We start from the raw sequence: 11,584 nt of genomic DNA on the forward strand, positions 1-11,584 counted from the left end.
ATAGAGGAAGATCCAATTCTGGTTCCTCGATTGGGTCAAACATGATGCAAGTGAGACTTCCACCTAAGTTCAAAGTTTCTACTTACTGTCAATTATTCGAAAAACTAGGCACTTTTGCTCATCTCAAGGAAGCCCATTTAAATTTAAGAGCGTAGAACTCCTATTCAATTTTAAGTATAAGTCACTTTCTAAATTTCAAGCATACAAAGATACATTTCTTACAGGGGTCATGGTCGGATCAGATTGCAATCACTATCTGGAAAGAATAATTTCTAGAAGTAATGCCTTATTTAATACGAGAACAAATCCACTATTAAATTAGAGGGGATTACAATGGCCAAATCCCTTATTAAAATCTCTCATGTAGAGAATTAATCTCCTATGTCCAAAAAGAGGGCATGCATGCGTTCCCCGCTTGAAGGAAATATTACAAACAAAGAAATATTTATCATCTTTCTGTGCTAGATATGATCATTGTTTCAGCGAATCTAAGGGTTCGAACTCCAATTCTTATAATAAATATTGCTCCGAACAACAAGACAAATTGTGTTAGCTGCAAGAGTAGCTCTCTGAACACGGTGATTTGTGCAGAGAATCTTCCTTTCTTTTCAGCTTTCCCTTCCTAATGTCTCGTTAAATTCACCTTCTTTCAGTTTTCTCCTCAAACTCTAGCGTACAAGGCTGGTGTAAATATAGACCATTGGGCGTGACCAAAGTTACATTTCAGTATGCAAAATTCGCTTAGTTGATTGGTGTCAGAGAATTTCCAATCCAGAAATTAAAAGTCACCCGTTTGAAACCCCATGAACTGCGTGTAATTTGCAAGGCCGCGGGCACATGTAAAAAAAACTTAACCAGTATCTAAAACTTGCATGATGTCCTCTTGATTTCTAAATATTTTGGAAATGGAATAGACGACTGATATGATATATGCTTCACTTTGAACCTCGTATAATGAAACTGCAATAATATGCCTCCTTTATTCATGAGATGAAGTTTGGTTCCCATCATTCACATTATTACAACAGTAATGCAATCACAAATTTAAACTGTGATAATATGCCTCATTCATTCATTCATGAGATGAAGCTTGATTCCCAATTGTTTGCCCAGGACGTTGAAAAAACAAAAGCTCAAATGTTCCCATATTTGAACAATGCTTCCAGATTATAAGGCTTGGTTGTAAGCAAACGTCCACTCCACATCAACTGCGCAAATTGCTGATAAACGCTCTCAGTTGGATGGTAGGAATCGAAGAACACGTACTCCTTGGGATTAGGGCACAACGAGTACTCTCTCACCCCTCTCATGCCTCCGCAGCTATAGTTCCCCCCGTAGGGACCCGAGCCGCAACACGCCGATTTCCCTTCCTTGAAACCTGGAATTTAATTTCATGAGATTAACGAAAATCTAGGAAAAGTTTTAATTTGTGCAAAAATAGTGCAAATGACTGACCATATTTTGATGGGTATTGGATTCTTTTAATCCAGGAAGTGTACAAGTCGAAGAGGGAGTACTTGAATCCCTGCAATTGAGACTCTAGCTTGGCGAGAGTCGCAGGAAAAGCTACGTTGTGAAGCTTCGTTAGCTTGATGGCTGGTCTCAAACAAGAACCATTTCCGGTTACCAATCGAACGGCCGGGAGGCACCCAACAGGTGGAACTGTTAAAAACCCAAATTTTCTTGCTCCAACTTTATATATACCCTGGAAAAAAATCGAAGATTGATCTATTTATTACAATCTACTGATAAAGATCAATTGCAACATTTGATAAAGATGTGTGATAACCTTTAATTTAATATCAAACTAAAATAAAATCAAATTTATAAGAGGTTCGGAGTAGAACGTGAAAAATACATGGGCAAAAAACAAATAATGAAGTGCAACTGACCTTTAAATACCCCTTAAGAAAGTAATTAAATATTATAATGAAATCATCATAGAAATTGAAAACTTTTATTAAGTGTCTTGAGTGTGAAAGCGTGTTTGCTTAATATGACTCAAACAATAAGAAAATATTTTGACTACAGAACCACCGACATGAAAATCGCTTTAATATCTCATAAGATCATAGATATATATTTTAATAAGGAATTATTGGTCAGCATCAAACAAAAAGTCAGGGAGCGACAGAACTATAAAGAAGAAAATGCTTTGGACAACAAAATCCTCAAACCGACCAAAAACAAAAAACAAAAAACAAAATCCTCCCAATAATTGCAACCCTATTGACTTGTTTATATGGATTTAATAGTGCTGTAATGCTACGCAATTGAAGGGAAATTATGGATATGGCTTACCTCAAGGACAGTGCTAATGTTGCCAACCACCATCCCCACGTAATCCTCCATGGAAATGGACTGAAACAGAGCTGGATTGTTGACAACCGGATACAAGTAATCATTGGCTCCGATGCTGACCATGTAAACGCCCTCCGAAACCATTCTCTTCGCCTTCTCATCCCCCAGCTTCTTCCTCAGATCCTTCACCAGTTTCTCGAACTGCTTGAGTTGAGTCCCGAGATCCACCACCTAAAGAAGCAAAACTAAGTAAGACGACCCCGAAGTGGAACATAAAAAAACCATCTAAGCAAAGACAAGGAAAGAGACTCGTCATACATATCCTTGGTGAGTTTCGGGTAAAGCGCCAGCTCCACCGGACGCGAAATTTGCCCCTCCCACAAATTCGCCATTCTTTTGTTGGAGATATGATGGGATCGGTGGTTTTTTCGCATATTCAGCTGAATCGCCCAAAAAGATGTTGAGTGTGCAATCAATCATTTATGGGGGGAAAAAAAGACTAGAGCATGGAGAAGTTATACCAATAAAATCAGCCATAAGACGGCCGTTAGTGAATCTGCCAGTCGGATAGCTGAAGAAAGTCTCGCCATAAGGAGGGAAGTTTGCCCTGTAAGACGCAGTAGTGTTTATGTAGTTGTTGGTCCCAGCGTCGTAGAGTGAGTCGCCGAAGATGAACAGAGCGACGTCATGTTGTGGTCGATCGATGTCGCAGCGAGCCAAGAGGAGAATGCTGGCGAAGACGGCGACGAAAAGGACGTGGAAATCCGGAGCCGACATGGCGAACTTGGGTCGGACGATGCGGCGTCTCTTGGGATTTTGTATCGATGCTTGGGTGACTTAAATACGTAACTTGGGAAGAGGAAGGCTCCTGATAGCTCTTCCCTCTTTTGGCCGAACATATGACGTCATAAATTGGCAGGGTCTAAACTTTCTGGGGCTGTTTGCTTGCCTAATTTGCATTCTGACTTTCGCTACACATTTATAGCAGGCGAGGCACGTTTGAACAACTCCTTGTTCCGTACTTCATTTTTTTTTTCCCGATTTTGCGGTCCACCGGCAATTTCAGCACATCTCCGCAGAAGTTTCGGTCGAAGCAACTCATTACCAATTTATAAATTATAATCTTTTCAATTTTTCGCGACCCCATATTACCTGGAGGTATTCACAGAAATTCCAGAATAATTATGAGTTCCCTTTTTCGTTGCACAAATAATCGAGTAATCAACTTTTATGCAATTATATATGGTGACTTAAATAAATTAAATTAATTAATCACTATCAGTATGTCATGTTTAGTTCACTAATTAAGCACTTTTTGAATTATTGAGCACGTCAGGGTGCTTTCACTGAACTCCACTTCCACCGCTATCACGTTTTTGCGCTGGCTGTTCCTTCGTGAAAAAGCGAATAAGGGGTCTTATTCTCTAAGCATTCGCATTTTTTTAATCATCCACGTAAAAAATCTGATCCAAGTGGTAGTAACTAATGACGAAAAAGTGCTTCACAAAAAAGCTAATAATAAATGGTAGGAAAAATACCACAAATAATCCAAAAAAGAAACACCTCAAGCTTTTTTTTTTTTTTTTTTTTGGAGTAGCTGAAACCCCTAAACTTGTATCAATATGATATACATTCTGTCTACCACAAAAAATCATAAGTTTTGCCTAACGTGACACCAAAGTCCAAGCAGCTTCTTCTTCTTCTTCTTCTTCTTCTTCTTCTTCTTCTTCTTCTTCTTCTTCTTCTTCTTCTTCTTCTTCTTCTTCTTCTTTCCACATCTTCAAGCTTAGTACAAGTCTTGACAAATGCATCATTTGTTTATCACAAAAAAAATGGTACACACTTTGGTCACTGTGATACCAATAGCTCAAAATGTTTTTTGGGTCACCAAATCCTAAACTTATATTAGTGACAAGAGTTAAAATGTTCTATCACCTATTCCGTCCAAGGGGACTGTTTAATATATTATGCAATGGCTTGCATAAGCAAAAGTAGGAAAATGGATCTCACTTCAAGCAAATAGCATGGAAGTACTTTTGTCACATCAGTCTGAGTTTGGAGGTTTTTGGTGTTAGAAAATAAAAATTCGATTATCAATATCATAATGGGCATGATTTAGAATCTTTCGGCGTCGTGGCAACGTAATTTATAGTTTTTAGCATTATTAACCCTAAAAAGTATCGTGCGTAATGTCTCACTAATTTCTTCATATGTAATTCGGTCAAGATTAACCTTAGAAAATTAATAATGAATGGGTGAAGCCTGCCTCAGAAGAAGAAGAATTCAAAATAATCATAGAAATACAATGCTGTTTGGCATGTGAAAAACGATGAGTGAAGATGTGTTGCTGATTATTGGATGCCCGACGGCTATATGGGGAATAATTAGCATCTTAATAATTAGCTAATACTTATTTCGATATGTCTTCTATTACTTGTCCAAGTTTCGTCATTTTTAAGTTAGCGAATGCGTTGTCATTTTCTAGATATGCTTTTGCACGCTACTTTGTTTACACAATCGTGGTAGTTTGGAATGTTGGTTTCATTTTCTAGATACACGGGTGATTGCTCGATTTTGCCTATCAAGACATTAGTGTCTTCTAATAAGGAGTTTGAAGCAATGAAAGTTAAAAGGAAAATGACAATAATACGTTTACAGACATTATGAATTTATAAACATTATGAAAAACGAGCACATAGATGTCCTCATAAATAGTCAATTCATACATAAAATTGATGTCATTTTCTTTTCAATTTTTCACAACCCCATATTGCCACGGGGTATTCACAGAATTCTTGAGTAATTGTGAGTTCTCTAGCACAAAGACATCGAGTAATCGAGTTTTATGTAATTAAATACAATGATTGAAATAAATTAATTAATATCATGCTTAATTTACTAGTTAAGGACTTTTTAATTATTGAGCACGATATGGCAAAAAAAAAATAGGGATGATTGTATTAGAAGTTTGTATATTTGTCACGAAAATGCAATTAAGTTCTAAAACTCTCAAAAAGTGCAATCAAATCTTACAACTTTCAAAAAGTGTTATCAAATGAGGGATTTGATTTGATCAATTTGACAACTTTTATGACTCAATTGCACTTTTTGAAAGTTTTAGGATTCGAATGCATTTTCTTAACAAGTTTTAGGATTTAATTGCATTTATAAAAGTTTTATGACTAAATTATACCTTGTTGACAAATTTTATGATTTTTAATACACTTATTCCAAAAAAATAAATAAATTATTGAGCACGTGAAAGTGCTTTCACTAAATTTCACTTCCACGTTTTTGCGCTGGGCGTTCTTTGAGGAACAAGCCAAAAAGGGGTCTTATTTTCTAGGCACTTGCATTTTTTTAATCATCCACGTTGACAATCTGATCCAAGTGGCAGTAACTGATCACGAAAAAGTGCTCAACATGAAAAAGCTAATCATAAATGGTAGGAAAATACCACAAATAACCCTGAATAATGCTACCGACGGAAAAAAAAATAAAAAATCAATGCCCGAAGCACCTATTTTTTTCCTCCCAAACCCCTAAATTTGTACTGGTATGGCACGAATACATCATATCAACCGCAAAAAGATTTAAGTTTTGTCCAACGTGACATCAATAGCCTAAGCTCTTTTTTTTTTTTTCCTTTTCGTGTCTTCAGTACTCCAACTCGTATCAATATACCATTCGTTTACTATAGAAAATCATCACAATCCCAATAGCCCCAATTGTTTTTCGGGTCACCAATAATCCAAATTTGTACTAGTGATAGAAACAAAAACATTTTATCGCCCATTACATCCACAACGACTGTTTAAAGTCTGATGTGATAACTTGCATAAAGAATTGTAGGAAAACATACGCGGATCTCACTTCAAGCAAATAGCTTAGAAGTACTTTTGTCACCTTGATGCGAATTTGAAGGTTTTGATGTAAGAAAAAAATTAAATTATTATATCATAATGGGCATAATTTATTATCCGAATGCTTTGCCAAGCCAACTTAACTCCCTTTTACAATGTCAATAAGTGATCAAAGTATCTAATCCTTTATTTGAATAAATCGTCGCAATTAGTTTTTGAAATTTAGAATTATTGAAAATTTGTGCGGCGAAATCTAATTTCTGAGTCATTGAGTTATGTATTTTTATAGAAAATGATAATTTATGGAGTTATGAAACTATAAGATTTTATAGATTTTAATTTGAACTTACGATTTGCCCATAATAGAATTTTAATATAAGAGTTGGCCGGTGAGTTGCGTTTTTTTCTTTCCTTCTTTCTCTCTTTTCTTTTTCTTGCACCTTTTCTCCTGAGTGGGCTCTCAGACTTCTCCTCTTCTTTGACCGTTTACCCTTGGCCCACCGACCAACCGTTGCACCATGTCTGTTCAAATTCAATGTGTATACACACACACGTTTATAATGAGAGTTAGGTATATGATTTGCCATATGTTAAAAAGAGTGCTATACGCATACATACACACACATGTTTACCTTAAACTATTTTTTGTGACATAAAAAGCTGTAAATTTTGCCTACTATGACACATTTATCACAAACTTATTTCTATGACCTCAAAAATCTCAAACTTTTATTTGTATGATATATTTACCCTAAATTTTTAGGATAAATCTGTCCCACATATATAAATTTAGGGTTTTTTAATATCACTAAAAAAAGTTTGAGATTTTTGATATAACGGTAAATGTTTTACACTGTATAAATTTGGGGTAAATGTATCACATGGGTATAAGTTTGGGGTTCTTAGTGGCTTTTACCCTATTTTGAAAATTGTATGATTTCCTAAATTGGTTGCTTAACAATTGCTATTGAGTCACTCATGAAGAGAAAATCTTAATTTGAATTATTCCACTCAAGAAAAACATGATGTGATTCTAACGAGATTGGTCACCCCAACCCCTCACCTGTGTGCTCGAAGGAACTTTTCAAGTAGCATGCTACAACTAGAGTCAATTGATTAAGTGGGAGGTACTTAGTACGTGACCACAAGTCCTTATTTATATTCTGCCTGAAATCAAAAACTTTTTTACATAACATGGGATCGATATGAATTGGGTTGGGTATGGCAAAATTGGCGATTTGGGTCCGGAAAATAAATCACTTCCTTAGGTTCATTTGTTTTGTCCTTTGAGCCAATCGAGCCTAGTCGGGGCCTGCTCCACCTAGCTTGGTGAGAGTCATAGGAAAAGCTATGTTGTGAAGCTTCGTTAGCTCGATGGTTGGTCTCAAACAAGAACCATTTCCGGTTACCAATCAAACGGCCGAGAGGCACCCAATAGGTGGAATTGCCAAAAACCTAAATTTTCTTGCTCCGATTTTAAAGGAAAATTATGGATGTGGCTTTACCTCAAGAACAGTGCTAATATTGCCAACCACCATCCCCACATAATCCTCCATGAAAATGGACTGAAGTTATTGGAAATACAATTTGATATCGATTCTTGTTCGTGAATTGATTGATTCAGTTAATCAATCATCAATTCACGAAATCCTTAATTGACTTGGTAGATAGGAAATACAATTATATAATTTTATTATCCTATTTTACATTTTCTTTCTATTATTGGAAATAGAGCTTGCACATGTACATTTGATATACAGAAATACAAAAACCACAATTCTTTTAAACTTTTCCTCGATTCTTGTCATGGTACTAGAGCGTTCCATTCTTGCCTAGCTTCTGCAACCCTAGAATTGCTAATGTTTTTTCTCTGACTTGTTGTTGCGTTTCCAAACCTACAAAATAAGCCAACCATCTTATAGGAATTCAACACTTTTTTTTTTAATACCGTGTCAACCAACCAACATCACCAATGGAGGAAACCCACAACTCACCAAAGCAATCCCCAGGTCCAATTCATTTGCATAATTTGGGTCTGGTTGACCTAAATAAGGAAGATAGCCTTACCGTGTCTACACCTGCTCTAATATAGGTCACCAGCCCAATTCAATGGCCCCAAGTTTGGTACCTAGTTCAAGGCCAATGGGCTGGTGGGCCAAGTTACACATGGGCTCAACATGGCCCATTTGAAGAGGAGTATGTTCCAGGTTTTGGAACTCGACTTGATGGATGTGGGCCAATTCCATCTTCAAAAGAAAATAATCCGAATGGAGGTGGACCAGGTTGGATAGGCTCAGGTTAGGGACTTGGATCCATTCCACTGGGTCTAGGAATGAATCCCTATCCGATTCTCTAACCCGGGTTTCTACCCTATGTTGTCTTAATCGCCGAAGGCCGCCCCAAGCCCAACAACCCACTTTACATGTCACTAGGTGACAATCTAGAATTCCAACTAATCATCTTGCAGCTCACCAAACTGGATAATTACAGCGCCTAGGCTCTAGACTTTCGACAAGCACTTGTAATAAAGGACAAAGACAACTTCTTTAACAAAGTTGTCCCCTTCCCAACCAATAAACAGCTTCAGCGGCACTAGAGAAGGTACAACCAGTTTGTTCACACATGGACCGGCAATTGTTTTACACAAGATTGCTGATCGAGGATGCGAAAATGATCTATGATAGTATACGGGAGATGTACGGGAGGCTCGACTGAGCAAAACTCTTCGCACTCACTGAGGCCCTCTTAGAATTGAAGCAAGGTAACCTCTTAATTACCTCTTGCTTCAACCAGCTTTTAGCTCTGTGGAATGAGCTTAAGGTAGTTGAAGAACAGCTTGAGGGGCCTAAGGCTAAGCTTCAGCAATACTACGAAATAAAAAGAAACGGAGAAAATTACTCGCTTTTTGTTGATTTTGAGTAATTTATACTCTCCTTTTCGGTCACAGATCTTGATGATGGAACCTATGTTGACTCTCAGCTGGATCTACCAACTAGTTGTCCAAGAGGAAAGCCAATGACTTGTCATAGCCGAGTAAGGGAGAGCTGGTGAAGGTGTTGCTCTTGCCACCTTCCTAATGAGTTCTGGCTCGGCCGAAGCAGCAATCAACGTCCATGGAGGTCTTGACTTTGTTGGAGGTCTCCGCTCCGTCAAAGTGCGCGAGGGGGCTGCAAGAAAGAACAATCAAATGGCTGCTGCCATAGGGAACCCTAAAAATCGATCGAATGACTTGGATCAAACAAGATTGGACAACTGGGATCAAAGAAGATCAGATTGCTATTTTTTGCCCATATGTCCAACCAAATTGAACAGCCCATATTAAGCACAGCAACACCGGCTTACAGATCATCCAACGGCCCACAGAATGCCACGTCATCACAGAGAAATAATGGGCAAAATTCAAAAAATAAGGGTAAATATTATGAATATTGCAAACGCCCACATCATACTATCAATACATATTGGAAATTACATGGTAAGCTAGGTGACAAGGACAAAAAGGAAAAGGACACTTATGCTTATCAAGTTTCAGCACATAAGACTGTTGGGGCACATGAAAAGGGACAAGGACCCCTGGAGTTCCAAAAGTTGCGACAAAGGACACTTAAGTGCTTAAAAGTTACGAAATGTACACTTAAGTCTGCCAAAATCGGAGCAAATGGATCACTTGAGTGCCAATCCGGCCAAAATCCGGCCAAAATGCCGACGTGGCATTTTTCCGGCAACCGAAAAAAAAACAACGCCGTTTTGCATGCGACATGGCCAAATAATGCAAAACGGCGTCGTTTTGGACTCATAGGATAAAAAAATAATAAATTAATTAAATAAATTAAATTTAAAATTAGATTTAGTTAAAATATTAAAAAATGATAATTTTAAAATTAGATTTAGTCAGAATATTTATAAAATAATAATTTTAAAATTAAATTTAGTTAAAATACTTAAAAATTAAAAATTTTAAAATTAAAAATTTTAAAAATAATTCAAAAATAAATAATTTAAAATTATATTTAGTTAAAATATTGAAAAAATAATAATTTTAAAATTAAATTTAGTTAAAATATTAAAAAATAATAATTTTAAAATTAAAAATTAAAAAAAATTAAAAAAATTAAAAAAATTAAAAAAATTAAAATTAGATTTAGTTAAAAATTTTAAAAAATAATTTAAAATTTAATTTAGTTAAAATATTAAAAATTAAAAATTTTAAAATATTTTTTTTAAAATAAAAAATAATAATTTTAAATTAGATTTAGTTAAAATATTAAAAAATAATAATTTTAAATTAAATTTAGCAAAATATTAAAAAATTATAATTTAAAAATTAAAAAATTAAAAAAATAAATAATAAAATTAATAAAATTAATAAAAGGGGGGCCGGTGGTTGAGGGAGCCTTAGCCATCGCCCCCTTTTTTTTAAATTTTTTAATTTTAAAATTATTATTTTTTAATATTTTAGCTAAATTTAATTTTAAAATTATTTTTTAAAAATATTTTAACTAAAAATAATTTTAAAATTATTTTTTTATTTTTATAAATTTATTTTTTTAAAATTTTAACTAAGTTTAATTTTAATTTTTTTAATTTTTAACTAAATCTCATTTGAAAATTATTTTTTTAATTATTTAAATTTTTTAATTTTAAAATTATTATTTTTTAATATTTAACTAAATTTAATTTTAAAATTATTATTTTTTTCAATATTTTAACTAAATGTAATTTTAAATTAATTATTATTTGAATTATTTTTATATATTTTTTTTAATTTTAAAATTATTATTTTTTAATATTTTAACTAAATTTAATTTTAAATTTATTATTTTTTAAAAATATTTTAACTAAAAATTATTTTAAAATTATTTTTTATTTTTATAAATTTTATTTTTTAAAATTTTAACTAATTTAATTTTAATTTTTTAAAATTTTTAACTAAATCTCATTTGAAAATTATTTTTTTAATTATTTGAATTTTTAAAATTTTAAATTATTATTTTTTAATATTTAACTAAATTTAATTTTAAAATTATTATTTTTTCAATATTTTAACTAAATGTAATTTTAAATTAATTATTATTTGAATTATTTTTATATTTTTTTAATTTTAAAATTATTATTTTTTAATATTTTAACTAAATTTAATTTTAAATTTATTATTTTTTAAATATTTTAACTAAATCTAATTTTAAAATTTTATTTTTTAATATTTTAACTAAATCTAATTTTAAATTTAATTTATTTAATTTTTTTATTATTTTTTACCACGTTACCCAAAACGACGCCGTTTTTGCATTATTTGCCACGTGAGCGTGCAAAACGGCGTCGTTTTGGGTTCATTTCGCCGGAAATTCGTTGGAAAAATGCCACGTCAGCCTTTTTTGGCCGGATTTTGGCCTGGAGTGGCACTTAAGTGATCCGTTTTT

The 11,584-nt window shown here is 33.8% G+C and overlaps 1 protein-coding gene across 1 annotated transcript; it reads right to left on the minus strand.

Moving 5' to 3' along the window:
* Window positions 1-952: 952 nt before the first annotated feature.
* On the minus strand, window positions 953-3,235 carry LOC104419512 (GDSL esterase/lipase 5). Its single transcript, XM_010031189.2, has 5 exons — window positions 2,823-3,235; window positions 2,620-2,741; window positions 2,302-2,532; window positions 1,456-1,705; window positions 953-1,378 (listed from the first exon to the last, which is right to left on the minus strand). The coding sequence occupies exons 1-5, from the start codon at window positions 3,076-3,078 to the stop codon at window positions 1,134-1,136; spliced, it is 1,104 nt and encodes a 367-aa protein (XP_010029491.2). The 5' UTR covers window positions 3,079-3,235; the 3' UTR covers window positions 953-1,133.
* Window positions 3,236-11,584: the final 8,349 nt, after the last annotated feature.

Source organism: Eucalyptus grandis, chromosome 9 (genome assembly GCF_016545825.1).
Source record: "Eucalyptus grandis isolate ANBG69807.140 chromosome 9, ASM1654582v1, whole genome shotgun sequence".
NCBI classification, from domain to species: domain Eukaryota; kingdom Viridiplantae; phylum Streptophyta; class Magnoliopsida; order Myrtales; family Myrtaceae; genus Eucalyptus; species Eucalyptus grandis.

Bases quoted from the DNA above. Each gene is read 5' to 3' on its own strand.
- LOC104419512 (XM_010031189.2), bottom strand. From the start codon at position 3,078: ATGTCGGCTCCGGATTTCCACGTCCTTTTCGTCGCCGTCTTCGCCAGC. The intron at 1,706-2,301 runs GTAAGCCATATC...ATTTTTTTCCAG, and splicing joins ACATTAGCACTGTCCTTGAG to GGTATATATAAAGTTGGAGC. The intron at 1,379-1,455 runs GTCAGTCATTTG...ATTAAATTCCAG, and splicing joins CCAATACCCATCAAAATATG to GTTTCAAGGAAGGGAAATCG.